General features: G+C 47.2%; 6 protein-coding genes across 6 annotated transcripts; 2 read left to right on the top strand and 4 right to left on the bottom strand.

The window, feature by feature from the left end:
- Positions 1 to 303: 303 nt before the first annotated feature.
- On the top strand, positions 304 to 650 carry N7457_000628 (uncharacterized protein; the record flags this gene model as incomplete). The annotated part of the gene is made up of 3 exons (XM_057171696.1): positions 304 to 318; positions 394 to 577; positions 634 to 650. 3 exons carry the CDS (start codon positions 304 to 306, stop codon positions 648 to 650), a joined length of 216 nt encoding a protein of 71 aa, XP_057035599.1.
- Positions 651 to 1,268: 618 nt separating this feature from the next.
- Positions 1,269 to 1,550, bottom strand: N7457_000627 (uncharacterized protein; the record flags this gene model as incomplete). Its single annotated transcript, XM_057171695.1, has 1 exon — positions 1,269 to 1,550. One exon carries the CDS (start codon positions 1,548 to 1,550, stop codon positions 1,269 to 1,271), a length of 282 nt encoding a protein of 93 aa, XP_057035598.1.
- A 1,762-nt stretch (positions 1,551 to 3,312) lies between these two features.
- N7457_000626 (putative cell wall organization protein/glutathione transferase (Gto3)) lies at positions 3,313 to 4,458 on the bottom strand (the record flags this gene model as incomplete). The annotated part of the gene is made up of 3 exons (XM_057171694.1): positions 3,313 to 3,477; positions 3,538 to 4,002; positions 4,060 to 4,458. 3 exons carry the CDS (start codon positions 4,456 to 4,458, stop codon positions 3,313 to 3,315), a joined length of 1,029 nt encoding a protein of 342 aa, XP_057035597.1.
- Positions 4,459 to 5,795: 1,337 nt separating this feature from the next.
- On the top strand, positions 5,796 to 7,753 carry N7457_000625 (uncharacterized protein; the record flags this gene model as incomplete). Its single annotated transcript, XM_057171693.1, has 7 exons — positions 5,796 to 6,130; positions 6,221 to 6,331; positions 6,383 to 6,674; positions 6,742 to 6,778; positions 6,842 to 6,891; positions 6,947 to 7,454; positions 7,740 to 7,753. The coding sequence occupies 7 exons, from the start codon at positions 5,796 to 5,798 to the stop codon at positions 7,751 to 7,753; spliced, it is 1,347 nt and encodes a 448-aa protein (XP_057035596.1).
- An 832-nt stretch (positions 7,754 to 8,585) lies between these two features.
- On the bottom strand, positions 8,586 to 12,969 carry N7457_000624 (Tetratricopeptide-like helical; the record flags this gene model as incomplete). Its single annotated transcript, XM_057171692.1, has 3 exons — positions 8,586 to 10,217; positions 10,278 to 12,650; positions 12,709 to 12,969. 3 exons carry the CDS (start codon positions 12,967 to 12,969, stop codon positions 8,586 to 8,588), a joined length of 4,266 nt encoding a protein of 1,421 aa, XP_057035595.1.
- Positions 12,970 to 14,178: 1,209 nt separating this feature from the next.
- Positions 14,179 to 15,563, bottom strand: N7457_000623 (uncharacterized protein; the record flags this gene model as incomplete). Its single annotated transcript, XM_057171691.1, has 2 exons — positions 14,179 to 14,573; positions 14,639 to 15,563. 2 exons carry the CDS (start codon positions 15,561 to 15,563, stop codon positions 14,179 to 14,181), a joined length of 1,320 nt encoding a protein of 439 aa, XP_057035594.1.
- Between the last annotated feature and the right edge of the window lie 1,365 nt (positions 15,564 to 16,928).

The following is a 16,928-nucleotide window of genomic DNA, read 5'->3' as shown; positions in this document are numbered from 1 at the left end:
GAGGCCGATTCGAGAACAAAGGTGACGTCATCGAAGTCCGAAAGTGTAAAGGGTGGGATTCGGGTTGGAGTCTGGATGCCGGATTTGGACGATGGAATGAACCAACACAATTGAATGTCTGTTCCCGGCTTCCTTTGACCATGACGCAATGACATTACCCTTTCCCAAGAACAATATAAATATCCCTTCCAGCTCTGGCAATATTGAATATTCCATCAAGCTCAACAAACACAGTCCATCTCAAAGAATTCCAAACAACATCACTTTTCCCAAACCTCATTTTTCTCAAACCTCACCTTCACAATGGAGACCGTCAAGGTTCGTTGCACTTTTCCTTCACGTGGACTGTCTTGGGTTTCTTCCTCATATACTGACCGATTTCCTCCCTTTTAGCAAGCCGCCAACTACGTCGCTGAGACCATCCAAGGCACTGGTGCCGAGGCTTCCAAGGAGGCCAACAAGGGCGTCGCTAAGAACAGCGATGCCAGCATTTCCACTCGCGCCACCGCTGCTAAGGATGCCCTCGTCGACAAGAAGGATGAAGTCTCCCACGACCTCAAGGCCGACGTCCACAAGGGTAAGCCAATTCCATGTGATCAGAGATCTATGGAGCATTTGCTAACAATCTCTCAGAGGCTGCTAAGAACTAGAGTGTGCCATGGCACCTTGTTTTGGCATGACTAGCCACCTCTCTTCCATACACCACGTTCTGTACCACATGTTTGAGTCAGACGGGAAGCTTTACTTGTGTATCTAAATCTAATGCAAATAGCGAATAATACTACACAATTACGCTTATAACATACTTATACCTTGTAGACGAAGGTACCACTATGTCCAGATTACAGCACAAGAAATCTCATAATAAGAAGGATGTAACTGCTAAATGGGTCATCACATTACGAAAAATAGAACGGACTCAAGAAGCAAAGTACGCAAGACAGTAATGGGTAAGTTACCTCTCGTGTACCAGCTGACCTTGGGGTTGTTCTCTGGCATTGGGAGAGCGCAAAACTTCATGTGGATAAGCCTAAATCATGTCAGACTTCGCCTTGCATCACGGACAGGGGCAAAAACGGCCTTGATCATTGGCACCAGGCTGCCTAGCCGCACAGGTTTGGTCAGAAGCATATCCATGATTGGCATTGAGGTATCTTCGGAGTGTGCTGAATTCGAGAGATGTCTGCAAGTTCATTGTTCTGAGTCGACCTAAGACTACAATAGTTTTCATTTGTGTGGATTTCTTCGCCATGCAAACAATATCGTGACTATTCAACCTGTCGGGGATATATCCCGTTAGGTAGCTCGGATGCATGACTAAGGTTCACAGTTGTCACGAATTCAGTGCCAACATCCTTTTCGGAGTTCACCTGAATGTTTCCGCCAAGTGATAAGATAATCCGTCGTGTGATATTGAAGCCAAGACCATTGCCAGTTGCCATGCTATCTTCCTGTGAGAAAGCAGGGAAGAACCCGTTATTGTCCATGGCAGTGTCATTCAAAAAATTCTGCTGTTCTAGAGATACCATATAGAGGAGGCCAGAGTTCATGGCTGAGTCCTGAAAGTAGTAAGTCTAACTTTACTCGATCAGCAAAGTGGGCATCGAGGTGATGCACTTCCGCCATGACACTATCGCAAAATGTCAAGAGGAATGCCAACTCATAATTTGAAGTGAAGATACGGTGCGGTACTTTTGTGCACGCCGTACCTCAGGATACCATCTACCCCTGTGAAAATCCCACACAGGTGTAAAGATAATGCCTCGGGACTCGGGGTAAGGTATCGATGCAAAAGGTCACCAAGAAATAACTCTGATATTGCAAATTTTCACCGCTAAAATGCTGGCATTTTAGGCGACTCGATTCTAGATAATCCATCACGGTGGCAGGAATATCCACCAGAAATTTGAGCAAAACAGCGTCTAAAGATTCCTGGGGTTTGTTCTCAAGGGTCGTATAGGCGCCAGTCACTATGGCTTTCGGGCTGATAATAGAACTTTATGCGAGGAACTGAATCTTTGGGAAGGTGTCCACATCCGGATGGCCTTTGAAAGCTTCATCTGTGTAAGGTTGGGCACGAAAAAATATCTTATCATTTGCGGTTGAAGCAAGTGGTATCGGGGTCATGACTGATTTACACAAGCTGCGGTCATATGACGTGGTACAGCCCCCGACCCAAAGCTCACATGTAATTATGATCGGTGTCATCTTGCAAACTCAAAGTCCGAGTGGCTTCCGTAAGAACGTGCTGTTCCTGTTGACGAAGATCGAGATCAATGTTAGTTGCGCATTCAGTCGCAAGGTGCCCAGTTGGGCGAACGCTGTCAACACAGGAACGACCGAGCATCTAGCAACATGCTCCTTCGATGTAGTCACAGGGGTAATGTGTTGCAGGGAATGCACATTGAGAGGATACAGGGGTGAAGATCTAAGGAAGCATGGAGGATGATTAGCCTACACATCTTTGGTCCGGTATCTTGGATGGCTAAGTTGATAGATATGGATGATCGAGCCGGGAACAACCAAAGGGGAAGGGATTACTTATACAACTCTCGTTCTCGAGATGTACCAAAGCTGACACGATGCTTCTGAGCGTGTTGTAAGGGGACCGACGTGGCATTGTGTCGATTGAAAGGCCGGGACATTATTCATTGCAAGAATGGTGAAGACAAGATCCTTCTTTAAAGGGGCATGGTGTACGGAGAACTCTGTAGAATCGTCAGGACAGAGATTGTGCCAGGTCTTCAACTTTCACAAAGGGAGAACGAAATAAGCTGAGCGGGGCAAGCACATAAAGTTGCACTGCTCGTACGGCAGTAGCTGGCCACTCCAAGACTCAGGGGATACATCCAGGGATAAGGTTAGATTAGATTCGATAAGCGGTGACATGGAACGGGAAACCTTGGCAGAAAAAAGCCAATCAGGGGTGTTGAAGGGATTGCATTTCGGGGCTGTGATTGGTTAATCCAGGTCAAAGATTTGACTTCCCGAGGTTCCAAGGTTTCAATAACCGATTCTCTCTACGGCGTATCGCGCAGACAAAGTTCTGCTCTCGGCGAAGGGGTTCGGCTTTGAACAAGATCATGATGCAATATTAACTCATCTACATCTATTTCATGGCCATAATTTGTACGGAGTACTGTGTATCTCATTCTGGAAGCATTTGAGGGATTTGAAAGTGTGGTAAGCATCATTTCCAGAGACTCACTACTTCCTATCCTTATGCATTTGCTTGGCTCCCTCAATCGATGGGCCATAGACCTCGATAATGGATGATTTAAATCAAACAATGACGAGCATGAACACCTTTCATCACTCTAAATCAGGTATCGTCGCTTCATATGCTAGTACTGCTGGGTGCTTCACACAGCCGATTGTCAGGTTGCCCCAGTCCCTCTCAACCCCTTCCTCAATATCTGGAAAAGGACCCATGGGAGTAATCGCCTTGGGATTGATATCATCATGGCTCTTTGTGTACTAAAAACAAAACGAACATTAACCGGTAGCAATAACAATTGGAAGAAAATGTGAACTTACGTTTTCTTTTATATGTTTGAAATTGGTCGAGTCTCTCGCTGCCTCGATGTTCCAGTACATGCCCTTCAACCAATTGTTCAAAATCGGGTAATCATGTCGAATAGTACCCAAATTGCACTTGAAATGCTGCACATATACCGTATCAAAGCGGATTAGTGTTGCATACAACCGGATATCCAGCTCAGTAAGATCTTTCCCAAGCACGAAAGGGCCCTCGTTTTGTGCAATGATGCGTTCGAGCTTGTTCAACGCACCAAAGAGGGGAACCACACTCTTATCATATTCCTCCTGCGAGGGCGCAAATCCTGCCTTATAGACACCCCTATTAACCTCAGACTGCATCCAAGGTGTGATTGTATCGATCTTTGCGCGTAAATGGGGTGGATAAAGGTCGATTGCAGCAAGCGACTGAGGGAGCAACTCATTGAAAGCAGTGGGAAGCCATCGGAGAAGCTCGTCACTTTCCTAGATGCGGTATTTCATAAGTGCGCGCCCTGAATTCACCAGCCAAAGTTGGCATACATTACAGACTATGGTTTCGGTTTTCTTGTCCCAGAGTAATGGCACCGAATATCGGCCTTTGTAACCCGGATCGGCCCGGAAATATACTTTGTGCATATAGTCCTCTCCGAAAATGTGATCCACTGTCGCACCAGGATACTCGTCATCGGAGGCCGGGAAGCGCCATCCTGGCCAGCCTTTCGAGTCGCCTTTCGGATATGGCTTGACGACACTGATGTCGATGAAGTCGTTCAAGCCTTTGAGGTGACGGACAAAGTTTGCACGGTGTGCGAAGGGACAAAATAGTCCAATATAGAGGTGGTAGCGACCCTTTGCGGCAGGGAACTCATCACTCGGGATGACGCCATGCCAGCCATCGGCGGTGCCGGGGTTGTGGATTTGGTTGGGGCTGGTTGTCATGACAGAGGCACTCGTTGGACAGGTTAAGTATTGGGTAGGCACGATGAGATTCTAGATGATATATTAATATAAGCGGGAGCACGGAGTAGAGAAGGATGATACTGGTGCCCTGAGAGAAGGTGTGATTGCTAAGGCGGAATATTTCCGCTGATGGGATGCATCTTGACTCCACTTGACTGGGTGTTCCAAAGTTGATCCTACATGTGCGTGAAAAACGAGAATCAAAGAGAACGAAAACCGGAGAACCAAAAATAGATCTGCAAGAATTGTAAGAAGCCCCGAGCACTTGAAAGAGTTCAAATCAGGAAATCTGAAAGTCAAGATTGAATGTATCAAAGGATCAAAGAACCAAGTGGGGAAATTTGATCGGATCCAGAACTGGAGCGTCTCATGAGTACTTTATCCAAACTTGAATAGAGGCCATGCGAGCCTTGGACTAATATCACGATACATATGGGCATATTTACATGTAGAGATAGTACCCTGTAGGCATATTCGGGGTCTATGTGGGTGAGCATCGCCCTACTTTATAAGTGCTATCAAGATTTCGGAATAGCTCTAAATCTGTTGTACATTTTTCTACAATAATCATCTTGTACTATTCATATAGTCATCTCCCAACTGTCTTTCTAAGTGGAGTCGTAACTAATTTTATTCTAGGTAATATAAGTGATAGAGATGATCCTGTACGACTACTCATAAGAAGGAGTGGACTGGAAAATCTTGTATTGTGCGTAGAGAGAGAAAAGGAAGAAGAGGGAAAGCTAGCTAGACTAATGTACTAGGAGATCACGTGTTCGTAACAATAAGCCACAATCAAAGCCTTGTATGGCCCCTATGCTCCTCTGTACTCAAGTATGGCCCGAGAAAGCATGAATCTTGTTGTTTCAAAAAGGCTCTTTGTGTGTTTTGGACACGAGGGCTCGATATTTGTACTCGAAAGTGCAAGCACTAGAGAATAGCAATGGCAACCTCTCAAGTTTCAATATGAAATGCGTTGCATGTATTCAATATACTATCTGGCAGACTGTAGAGGTATGTAAATAGCAGAAACAGAATTTGGCCCAAGGAGAGACCAAACAGTATGGCGGAAGCGAAAACCAAAATAGAGAACTATGGGCAAGGAAACCGCCGCATCAGCATCTTTCTTTGTATTCGGATATCCACACGATCACCTGTAATCCACCGTAAAATGCTATCTTTATCTGAAATTCGTGTCTCAAGCCTCTATCCAACGTATAAATATGCCTACAGAATCCCATCGATCGGTTGATATTCATTCAATTCCACTCATTCCATACATCACTTTTTGCAAAGCCACACTCTAAACTATTGCCATGGCGCGAAAGTCCAAATCCCTCGCCCCCTCCAAAAGGTCAGGAGGAAAGATAAAGGACCCTCTTAACCGTGTTACAAAGCCCGCTAAATCGAATCCGAGGCGGAATACTGCCCCCGAACAACCCGTGGCGGTTGAATACGGGCAGCCTGATGGTCTAACTGGAGAAAAGCTTTTTGCAGATCTCAAAAAGTCCTATGCTGAAACTGTTCCTGTTCCTCCGCCAGTTCGGGTTGAGCGGCAAGAGAGATGGCAGTATAAGGGATCGAATCCTATCACGAATCCAGATCAAGCGCCAGCAGGATGGAATGATGAAGAGCCTGATCTTCATCCCGAGTAAGTGTTCATTCGGGCTGACACCTTTTGCACTCACGCAAATTGACTTCAACTTACTATCTTATATTCAACAAGCTAACCCTAGACCAGAGATTGGGATGCACAAATTGCCAGATGCAAGGAGCGGATCGAAGATGGCATCATGCCTGCGGTATTTGAATGGAAGCTCCAGGCATTTCTAAAAGAAAAAGCAAACCAAGAGTTAGTCCGTCTGTGAGATTGTGCCTTTCTAACTGGTTAACAAACTATTAGTGCGATGATGGCTGCAGAACCTCTTGTGAAGGACTGGAGCGTCGTCCAACGATTGACAACCCTCAAAGGAATGCTCGCCTGGCTCAAAGATGGGAATGACAAGTATAACTTGGCTCCGAACGTAGTAGCCCTGATAGAAGCATACAGATCAGGAAGCCTGAAGTGGCATGATGGGCTTGTTAGCTACTTCTCTAATGGAAAGAGAATTTCTCAGCCACGGCGATTCATCTATGAGGAATTCGAAGAAATTGCTGCCAAGTACAACGGACAAAGTGGCTTCTGGGTAGAGGGTGTGAGTATCTTCCCAAGATATTTGGCTTTGAAGCTTCTCAGGATACGCTAATGTATGAGGTTCCTAGTTATTTGGTGTTAAGCCCCGAAATTTGGCTCTAAATCGTGCGCATTAATACCCTTGATGATTCACCCGGATCTAACACTAATATAATCTGGCATCTACAGATATGCAGACCGATCCCCATGACCGCAGCATGGGTCGCTTTTATTACCCAGTATGTTCCAAGCTGGTACTCAAAATTTCAGTCACCTTGGGCTAATCAGTTGCAGATGAAACTCTGTCTCCGGCTCACTGGGTCTCCAGCAGTTTGGCATGAGTTCAAGTTTATTGATGATACTGGGGCTGATACAACGGTTATACCAGAGTCCGACGTGAACTTGCTTCTGAGTATGGGTGCAGCACCCCCAATGATAGTGTCGCTTGCCGCGAGTATCCTGGCCGATGGCAGAAGTTGTTACCAGACGGTGATAGCCATGGAGGTGAACCTATACACGCAAGTCCCGGTGCTAAATGCCGCCGGCGTTCCTGTGACGGGCGTAGATGGCACAATTCTCTTCCAGAGAGGGACGGAGATGATGAACTGGACTTCAGTTCTGGTTTCGGTGATACCAGTGAACCAAGCACAGCCTCCCAGCTTACAACTTCGACTCAATGGTCCATTTTTAAGACATAGGCTGTATACAGCTACAGCTCCGGATGGCGTTCTCTCATTACACATGTTTGATGGCAAGGGCAAATTCAATGAGCGTGTTCCAAAAGCTAATGGGAGACGAACACGTATGCCCTGGGGTCCTGTTCCGCCGTTCCCTAATGGGGTCTACTGGCCTGCTCCTGTTCAAGGAGTGCCTCCACAACCAGGAGCAGCTGTAGCGGTAGCAGCGGCAGCAGCTATAGCGGTAGGACAAACAGGAGCAGGAGCAGCAGCAGCAGGAGCAGGAGCACCAGGAGGAGCAGCAGGAGCAGCAGCAGCAGGAGCATCAGGAGCACCAGGAGCAGGTCCATGAAGACCTAGCTTATATTGGGATTTGGAAATAAGTGCTAGCATGCAGGACTTTTATATAGTGTCTACGAAGTAGAGGTATTAGATAGCTTGTCTGGCGTCATATTGATTGAATGTTGATCACTTTCTATAGAGCATTGAACAGGTACTACTCATTTATCTTGTGCTGTAATACACAACTGAGCGTTATGCACTAATAGATTAGGAGGAGCGATAGAGATACCGGATCTGGAGTCTCCAGCTACAAGGGCTGGAAATATCTTATAATAATCAACTCGTCACATTTCCCTTCTCCGATTTACTCTTATGTAAGCTCTCTTACTCGCTGTCTGCTGGGATGACATTTCGGTGAGTAAAGTCATGGATGAGTACATGTAGTTTTCTAGGACGCGACTTCGCCAGCACGGTCGAAGTCCGGCATATGATATATTACTTTCCAGACTCACTCCCAGTTTGCTAAGTTCCCATCTTCCGCTCTTCCATTCAGATTTTGCTTCTCTTCTCATTTCTTTATATGTTTTGGCATACAGTAACAAAATCAGCAGCTCATCCTTCGTTCGATTCTCCTCTAACACCACGACAACAACAATCGGGCTTTTCCCTTTGCCGATACTCACCTTTCTCTCGAGATCCTCCATGCATGTGTCCCGTGCTAAGAGAATATAGAAAGATAAACGAGCTTGTCCGTACTTGCTTTGTCCATCCCTATAGTCGAAAGGAGTTCCTGTGCTACCTTGAACTTTGCACATTGAGCTCGGCTCCTATCTGACTAGGGTGATGCCTGCACATCACGAGACCCTGTCTCAACAATGTTCTTTCAACTCGATTCAATAGAATCAAGAAGCTAACACATAGGGCGTTCAAAGCAGCCATGAAGTGCCTATAGACGTAAAGATCCACCATATGAATCACTGAAGACCCCACTTCTCCTTGATGTGCCGTAGCCACTCGGTCACCGGCATTATCTCCTCGCCAACCAACACATTGCCCTCACCGATCTTTTCTTGTTGAGCAATGTCATATGCTGGTACATGCAGCATATCGTGATCTTTGCCGCATATCCGTTTCTGGAGGGTTCCTTCGCGAAGCTTGTTCAAGCAGTGGATATCAAGCTCCATATAGTCGCACTCTCTGCACATGTAGATGTCATTTGCGAAACTCCACACAGTTTCGCAGTCTCCATCACATACATCATTCAATGGCCCTGTGGGCCCCTGCTTGGTTGTGTCGGGTTCCGATAGATCTGTCTGGTTGTCCGCGTCTTGAAGTGGAGTTATCAGCGACCATGCGGCGAGAGAATCTATGTCCTGACCAGCGAACATGAAAAACCTGGCCAGAGTATGGTATCCTTGCCAGTCATTGAGTGGATCATCGTCAGAGAGAAGATTCATACTGTGTTTGACCTCTGAGCGCAGAGTATCAATGGCCTTTTCCTCGTTGCCCTGCAGCGAGTAGTACCGTGCAATCAATTCTGTTGGATATGTGCTAGGCCTCCCGTTGAGGGAGGCGTATCCCGTATCGAACGAAGCCAACTGCTGTAACCGCTTCAGATAGCTATCTGCGTTGCTTGGATCCCGGCACGCCTCGTTGAGATATAATCTCGCGAGTTTTCCACAGACAGAGTTTTTTATGTGCCCGATGTAGAGTGCATCCAGAGGTACTTCAAGCTGGAGGATGCTTAACCACTGATCCTCAGCGAGCTTTCGCCGCTCGGCATCCTCCGAGCCATTCTCGTAGCACAGAGCCCCAAGGTTCTGCATGAGAAGCGCTTGGCCCAACCGATGCTCAGTTTCTATATCATCCTCTTTCAGCACAGCCTCAGCAATCAGCTTTTCAGCGTTCATGATAGCTGTTTGATAGCCCTCAAATACAGCGTCAAAGGTCTTGTCGTTGCAGACTAGGCCGAGGAGTGCCTCGTGATACTTGTCAAAAAAGGCGAGTATATGGAACGCACGCGTCCGTCTGTCTAGACCATATTCATCGTCCATGGATTCTTTGAGTGAATCAAGAAATTCGAGCAAGCCATCTGAGTTTTTCTCCCGGTGATAACAAATCACCATCTCGAAAGCTACCTCGTAGTCGGTAGGATTATCTCGCAAGATTGCCTCGTATATCGCAAACGCTTTGGCGGTATCACCGGTCTCCCAGGTGTACTTGGCTAGATCACGATCAAGTTGAGGCAGATACTCATCATCCTCACGGTTGTCACCGGACTTGACCATGTTCTTTGCGTCCTCGAGAATCTCAATCGCCGGGCCCCACTCCTTCTGTTTAGCAAAACAGAGCGCAAGACCCCATTGCGAGATCCAATTATATTTCTGGAGCGAGGACGCAAATTTGAATTGTTCAATGGCCTCGGGGTATTTATCAAACTCCCTGAGTGTAGCGGCCATAAGGCGAGTCCCTTCGTACCCCAAGCTTTCTAGTCCGAGTTGACGTCGAGCCCATTCAGCAGTATTGATAATGTGGGATGCCTCAATTTCATTGGGTTCTGGGTCACTCCTCAATCTTTCTATTTGGGAATTCTTGCGGTTCTCAATCTAATGGTATAGTTAGCTTCACATGTTGGACGAGCCTGTGCATTCTTGACGAAGTCTTACTTTTGTAGTATACCCATAGATTGTAGCGAAGCATTCGGTCGGATTCGCCACACCCTCTTCCAACCAGAGATGAGCGACATATTTGATGACGCGTTCGAGGAGATCTGCATCAGGCGCTGACTTGGAACTCAAAGTTTTCACCCATGTACTTTGATCCTCGGTGAGGTTTTTGGTTACAGCAGAATCTTGGAGCCACTTCAACACAACTTCAGACCAATTATCATCGTAAATCCAGTTTGTACGGAACCAGTCTCGATCTGGATACCACCATTCTCTAATCATCTTTTCGTCTGTAAACAAGCTGACCAACTGCGGACCAAGGGCAATTTTGCGTTGCGGTTGGGTCAGCGAGGGATCCGCTTGCTGCAAATGTTGGGGGAAATAATAAGCAGCATAATTATGCAGAGCGAGACCTGAAGGATCTTTGAATTTGAACACGTCCAAGCACGTTTCTAGGATTCTCAAATGTGCGGTATCAGTGTCAATTTCGACCCGAGCAGTATTCCCCTTGAGTTTCCGCTGGAAGAACTCTTCGAAGCCAAATTTGGAGAAAAGTTTAGGATCGCATACCGATTCGAGGAAGCGACGGACAATTCTGACCTCAGAATCGTTGATACTGCCAGTAAGATCTAAGTCTTGGGCAGTTTCAGCCTCCTCGGAGTCAGGTTTATTTCGTAGAAACTCCTCAATTGAGTCAGAAACCAGAGCTACGTCCAAAGCCGGCGAGAACTTTTGAGTCACAGGATGTGGTTTGCCCATAATCTGCAGGAGAGACGCATATTGATCGGTGATCTTCTCCGCCAAAGGTCGAAGAGAGGCTTCCCCTGTTTTGAGGAGAAGGACTGACTCCAGCTCCGAAATTTGCATTGGCCAAGCGGCGAATATTACCCATGTGAGAATAATGTTCAGATCAGCGATGTCTTCCTCACTGAGCTTCTCGTTGAGGAGTTCAATCTTTCGCCCAATCGTGTCGGATCGCTTTCCTCCCGATCGAGATAAAATGTCTCTGATCTCACCAGGGCGTTGTTTCCCGCTGATTTCATGTAATAGGAGGCCAACATTGACGAAGTCACCATGGGTCTGGGTTTTCAGATTTTCCAAAATCTCCCGTCGAAGAGCAAGTACTTGATCGGAGGAGCCGCTGAGAATCTCCATTCTATTCATCCGATCGATGATGAACTTTTCCACATCATCGTTATTTTGAGATGCCACGTCGATGACGGAGATGATTTCTCCCATGTAGTTTTTGATCGTGTTCATTGTTTCATCCCGACCGCAGAGAACAACGCGGAGTTTAAATCGAGGCCAGGTCTCAGACGTCGCCCGCAGTTCCGTCAGGAGTTGAACAAACTCTCTGAGTTCTTTCTTGTTCGCTTGATCAATACCGTCCAACAGGACAAAGAACGTGGAGTCGCTCCTGTATGCCTTAGAAAATAGAATCTCCCAGAGACTTGCTATCTGGCTGACACCGGTTGCCTTCACAGAGCTGAGGTCTTTGCGATAAACAATATCTCTCTTGGCGATCTGCCACGCAATGACCTTGAGGGCCTGGACTAGAGATGTATGTTTTTCTTGATCAAAGAGATAATATGCAGTTGAAGTGTATGTCATATCTTCTGCAGGTACGGATTGGATCTCTCGCAGATGTTGGATGATGGTCGCAAAGAGGAATGATTTGCCATATCCCTCACCCCCAGATATACCAAAGAGGGAGAGAGATGACTGCTCAGAAGATTTCCATGCTGTATACAAGGGGTCTTTCCAAAGCCACTCTCCGCTTCCCAGAACCTGATCACCTAAACGACGCTTGAGGGACGCCTGGATGACTTTAAAAGCCTCGCTAGGATTGCCCAGACTAGAATCAATACCAGCTAGAAGCCTCTTTGCAGCACTATCTGCATCTCTTCTCATATCAGAACTAAGAAGCTTATCGACTGAGGCGTTGACCCTTCGGGTACCATCTCTGGTATCAATGATGTTCCTCTCGCTCGTCTTCTGGGATTCAAAACCCAGAGTTGCGCGCATCTGAGACTCGCGCTCTACTAGCGTAGCCAAGCGAACTAGCTGATCGCTTACGCCTTCATCGCTGTCAAACGCAAAGACCTTGAGTGCGATGAAGACTTTGTGGCCCTTAAGAACCTTGATTGACAATGCGCAAATTTCGACAAAGCAAAGCAGCTCCTCATTGATAATCTTGCGAAGCGCAATGTCAACCGCATCCGCGGGCAAACGTAAATAGATCTTACAGCGCTCTAGCACGTCGGAGATACGACGGAACAGCTCAGCTAGACTGCTAAAAATGCGCTTGTACCTCGCCCCGGTGTCAATGAGATAAGAAATGGCATTGAAGCAGAGACAACTAGGCTCAAATACCTAGAATTTGCCTGTCAGCAATATCACTTGTAAAGGATATATGAAGATGAGTGCTAACCATGCTGGCGCCTTCGGCAGCAATCCCACCTAGAACCGTGACAAAATTCAAAGTTTTGCTGATCACATCTTTTGCAGCCCTGTATTTGTTGTTTTTCTCATTGTCTTCCTCTTGCTTTTCGCGAATTTGGTCCAAAACCTCGTCAATGGAGAACCTGGGCTTTGCAGTGAGATCAACTTTGGTGGTCTGCGCAAACGAGGTGCATGCCCTGTCCCATGCCTCCTGCAGGTTATACTCATCCGCGCCTTGAGTCGCAGCCATTGATTGGTATACGAGTTTGGTCTTGATCCGAGATGCGAGCAGCGGATCCTTTCCTTTCAAGCTGGCCAACTCTCCCCTTTGTCAATGGAAGCAGACGAAGAGGAATTTCCAGGATATTAGTGGCATGATCTTGGGTTCTGCGTAGGGACCAGCTGAAAAGTCGGCGCCGAAAAGCGGCTGAAAATTGATCGAAGCGAGCGGGGTCAGGTCTCTTCAGGCCAATGGTGTTATTACGGTGTGATGTGTCTGCGATTAGGGCACTTCACTAAGCCACAAAACAGTGGGGTAGGTAATCAACGACTATACCTACCCAACATACGGAGTAGACGGGTATGATGAGGCAGAAGAGAGGTTTGCTTCGAAAAACAAACTCTATGCAAAAGGTTTCGCGCAGGCCCTGTGGTTGAAAAATTATCCACGAGAGTCAGGTACTCCGTCTCACACATGCAGCCTGCCACATCGCCTTATGTATGTGCTGTGAGGGTCCCGCTCTTCTCGGGGTGCCCCTGAGTCGGCTTACTGTAGCGACGATACGAGATATCAACCAACCCCTGCTAGTTCCCGGCCCCAGTTGATGCGCTCGTATGAATCGTCCCGCTAGAAAAAGAGAGTTTTTATAGGCTGATCTTGTCATGGGAGATTGAGATGGGTTTGCTGCCACACATGAACTGTTTCATCACAATCCCCGCTGAAAATAAATGTCAAAGGGATGCTGTTTGCTCTTGCGTCGCGGGGGGTAGTATATAGGGCCAATCAACAGTCTCCTTTCGGACCCGCCTTCCTGTTAAAGTTGATGCCAGGTCTGTAAGGCGCCAAAGCGATGTCAGCGCAGTATACGCCCCCTAGGCTATAAACAGGATCCTTGATGTTTGTTGTGGTCCGGTGGTAGTTTGATGTGTTTTTCACACCGATGGCACTTATAAGTAAACCTCCCAACAAACGCCTATTCGAAGTACCACAAAGAGCAACCCAAGGACATAGCTGGATATTCATCTACTTTAGATACCTTTCGTTTAGCTAGCAACTTCATATGAGATATCACTCAATCATGAGCTGAATATATTTTATTTCATCATCAGCTATCTCTCACATTCACATCACTTGACATATCTTGTACAGTACAGTACAGTACATCACACAAACAATTCTCTCCTGCTTTCTCTCACCCCTAATCTTACATTGCCCCCAGGTCCTATTGGGACTTCCTGGCTAGGGATCCAGGACCTGGGGCAGGCCCTTCTCGGCCATGCGGGTTTCGTCCCACATGACATACCCCCACGCCAACACCTCACAGTGGTACCGCCTCCAGTTCAATGTCCACCCAATTGGTGGATACACCCCCTCTGGATCAATCACAGCGTCACCCTGGAACGGGTGACCCGCCTGCGCCCCTGCTGGGGCATTCTGTGCAGACGGAAGAGGGAGGCGACGGAGGTTCATGAGCCAGGAGAAGAAATCTCCAAGAAACCGGGCTCCCCGCATTGAGTTGGATTGCTCTTCGGCAATCTGCAAGACGAGAGGGACTCTCTTTGGCTCTTTGAATAAGCCATCATGCAGAGGCTTAAGGCCACAAGAGACGGTCCCAAACAGGTAGGTGTTGGCTCCTAGAAGATATCATTAGTTACATGGCTGTCAAGATATAAATATGAGGATATAGTGTATGACTTACTGTTGGCGCCAGAGCTCTCTCCCAGCTCCTCTTCATCTCGTACGATGAACCCTTGCTGTGCCAGTGATTCATAGGATGTCCAGTTGGTTTGGATGCTCTCCAAATATGACACAAGGACAAACTCATGAACACATGCAATCTCTTCAACCTCCCATGGTGTGAAGAGTTCATCAAGCCATCTCTGAACCTCTAGGGGCCGATAGGCAGGTATGTTGATGATGAAATGGGTGTCATAACCATGGGCAAATACGTTGCAAAGAAGTTGGAAGCGGTAGAATGCACGCAGGATACGTATCTCTTCGGTCTCAGTCAAGGGTTGGTGAGGAATATCCATATCTTGGATAATGGGGGCCTCTGCTGTGAGGTTGCTTAATGCCCACCGGGTGAACAGTGGTGTGAGATTGTTGGCCACCGAGAAATAAAACCTCACCAGGCGGAGAGTTTCATCTAGTGGGAATTCTCTTTGGAGAGTAGACCCTTCACTGGAAGAAGATACATAAGAGGCAAGTCGCTTGTTTTGGTACTGTCGAAGAAAATCATCCACAGTGTCCTTGCATCGTGTCTCCCAAAAAGCCTTGGACCCAGACTCGTGAGTAGCGAGAACGTCAGGGAGAAGGTAGCTAGGGCCGAAAGTTACTCTAATAGATCCCCAAAGTACATGGTTGGTGTCATCTCGATAGTGTCGATGGTATGCTGGAGATGCGTGAACCAAAGATTTCAAATCCTTCAAATTCATCATAGACAGTATGATTCCGCGGAGCTCAGGGGGAAGGTTCTCTAGGGGTGCGTTGGGGTGACGGCCCAATCTGGCAAGCTGGCTGCTAGGCTCATCCGTCTTAGTTTTAGACGACAGGACATGTGGATTGCGCGGAATCTCAGTATTCGAGGTATATGCACCCTGTTGAAGGTCCTTGCAGGGCTCCATGCTTGCCCAGGACTCCATACGAGCACTTACAATGTTGTCAGCATTTCTGGGCTCATGTTAGATGGGATGAATAGAACTCACCACGACAGGATGGTAGACAATCGAGACCAGACAGATGTTCAGATAAAAGACAATAAATGTCAAAAACAGATGAATGAGATAACAGTGGAGGGATAAAATGATCCCGATATCGCAAGACAGTACAGATAATGCAGAAAACAGATGAATAAGAGAACAGTGATGAGATAGAATGATGCCAAGATCGCAAGACGATACAAAGAGTGCAGGGGACAGAATGGAGAGAGCGCAAGTGACGAAGGTAGAAAGCCCTCTTGACCGTAAACTGAGTAGTCAATATTGATGCGCTTAGTCGTGCGGAATGAGTCGCTTCTATGTAGCGAGAGTATCTCCGCGAGTCACGATCATACCAAGGCAGGCAGCATCAAGTAGCGCTCAAAGTCCGTGATATCTCTGCGACCCAAGAAGATCATACGCCCACTTCAATGGAGGGATTCCATGAAACTGGTTCTTCATCCGAATCCCGACGGTAGCCTTTCTCGTCTGTGTCCTGCGAATGATCAGGTCAAACATCAGCCTCGATTTCGAATCCGTGAGCGGTCTTACCCCCTCGTCCATGAATACCGGCTTACCGAGCCAGGTTCAAGAATGCTAGACTCGGATCACACGGGAAATACAGACGGCTATGCAACGTTCGAGTCATATGCATTGGGTTCCTTGGATCTTGTGAGTATCAGCCCGGTAGGCAGTTTGGACTGCCGAATTTTTGCTGGATTTTCAGAGCTGATATCCTCCATTTGGGGGTTTCTCAGCAAGCTATTGAGCTTTGGAACCTATTCTGGTTGACAATCTCAAGGTGCCACCTGCAGAGGCCGATTTGCCCTGACATGAGCAGTGCGAATTCATCTCTGGCCGACAAGCAAACTGCGGAGCTTCTATGTTAGTATAGAGACATCCGGGGGCTTGCGAAGACCGAGAATCTTATACGAACGATCGATTGAGATGGAATTGGCACGTTGATCATGATATTGGACCCGATTATTGGGTGAATGGCAGGGTTCCCATACACATGGGGATCGAACATCATTGAACCCAAGGACTTTGCTATCCCGGCACTATTATAGCTGCAAGGGCCAAGTCTTGCATAAAGAACAAGATATCCAGTTTCTGCGCTATCAGCCTCATGGCCTTGGCTGTCTTGTCGGGAAGAATCTCAAATAGTCCAGTGCGTCTTTGGGCTCCTCGGTACCCTGTTGGATGGGATGCACTGGCGTACCTGAGAGAGAAAAGTGAGATTTGCATTGGAAGACTAGGAAGTCCAGTCAACTTACAGTCAGAAGAGAGCAT

The sequence above is a fragment of the Penicillium paradoxum genome (genome assembly GCF_028828445.1).
Source record: "Penicillium paradoxum strain IBT 22861 chromosome Unknown utg000002l_segment0_segment0, whole genome shotgun sequence".
Taxonomy (NCBI): Eukaryota; Fungi; Ascomycota; class Eurotiomycetes; order Eurotiales; family Aspergillaceae; genus Penicillium; species Penicillium paradoxum.
This window is presented reverse-complemented; position numbering and strand designations above follow the sequence as displayed.